The sequence below is a fragment of the Atta colombica genome, unplaced genomic scaffold, assembly GCF_001594045.1.
Source record: "Atta colombica isolate Treedump-2 unplaced genomic scaffold, Acol1.0 scaffold140, whole genome shotgun sequence".
Taxonomy (NCBI): domain Eukaryota; kingdom Metazoa; phylum Arthropoda; class Insecta; order Hymenoptera; family Formicidae; genus Atta; species Atta colombica.
In genome coordinates, this window is record NW_017259229.1 from 1,299,212 (window position 1) to 1,300,104 (window position 893).

The 893-nt window shown below is 30.0% G+C and overlaps 1 protein-coding gene across 1 annotated transcript in view; it reads right to left on the reverse strand.

The window, feature by feature from the left end:
- Positions 1-893, reverse strand: part of LOC108684836 (baculoviral IAP repeat-containing protein 6) — a 31,257-nt gene that overhangs the window by 18,656 nt on the left and 11,708 nt on the right. The window contains exons 17-19 of the mRNA XM_018189347.1: positions 591-805; positions 308-464; positions 21-212 (exon numbers count right to left, since the gene is read on the reverse strand). Of these exons, the coding sequence (XP_018044836.1) occupies positions 21-212; positions 308-464; positions 591-805 (564 nt within the window). The remainder of the gene's footprint in view (positions 1-20; positions 213-307; positions 465-590; positions 806-893) is intronic.

The window sequence follows — 893 nt, forward strand, 5'->3', positions numbered from 1 at the left end:
TATTTGCAATATATACATACACTAGGTAATGGGCCAATTTCGTACACGATATACAGTAGAATGTCAAGAAGAGTCTCTTCAAGAACTCGTAATTTGTCGCTGGGTGCGTTCGCGAAAGATGTAGTTGGCACATTCCGCATACCTCTCCACCACTCGAGACGTCGCCAGACACTCCGTACGATATTTAATTGATGTTGAAACATAATGCATTCCTATAACAATATGACAGATCATTGTATCAATATGTATTAAAATTATATAAAATAATGAACTTGAATTACTGAAAATAACAATAATTATAACTCACTTGGTATGTCGACATTATTTTTGCTGATGGTTGTTCCTTACTTTCATTAGGTATCTTATTATAACATAGATAATTTTGCATATGCATAACATTAGGAGTTTCCGAACACAATAATGGATCCAACAAAGTTTTTAGTCTTTCAGTAGCTAAACTAAACCTAAAAATAAGAGAAAGATATTTCTATATATTAAAAGAAAATATGCACGTGCATATACTAGTATTTATTTATTTATTTATTACTTATTTTATCATTATTTCTTTTATTTTATCTTATATGCAATACCTGCATTGTACATCTTCTGCTAAAGCCGATAATATATTACATTGTGTATCAATGGTAGCTTGTAAAGAAGAATCAAAAATATCGGCGTCAAACGATGAAGCATCATTTGTTTCCGAATAATCTTCCCCAGGCAAAACTACCATATGTCCGTAAAACATTCCTAATGGTATTTTACATGTAGTTGTGGACATTCCATAGCGTCCTATTGTAGTAATCTAATAATCATATAAAATAAATAATTAATTTACAGAGAAAAATTCGATATTTTATAAGTAAAAAAGAACAAGCGGATTGATATATATA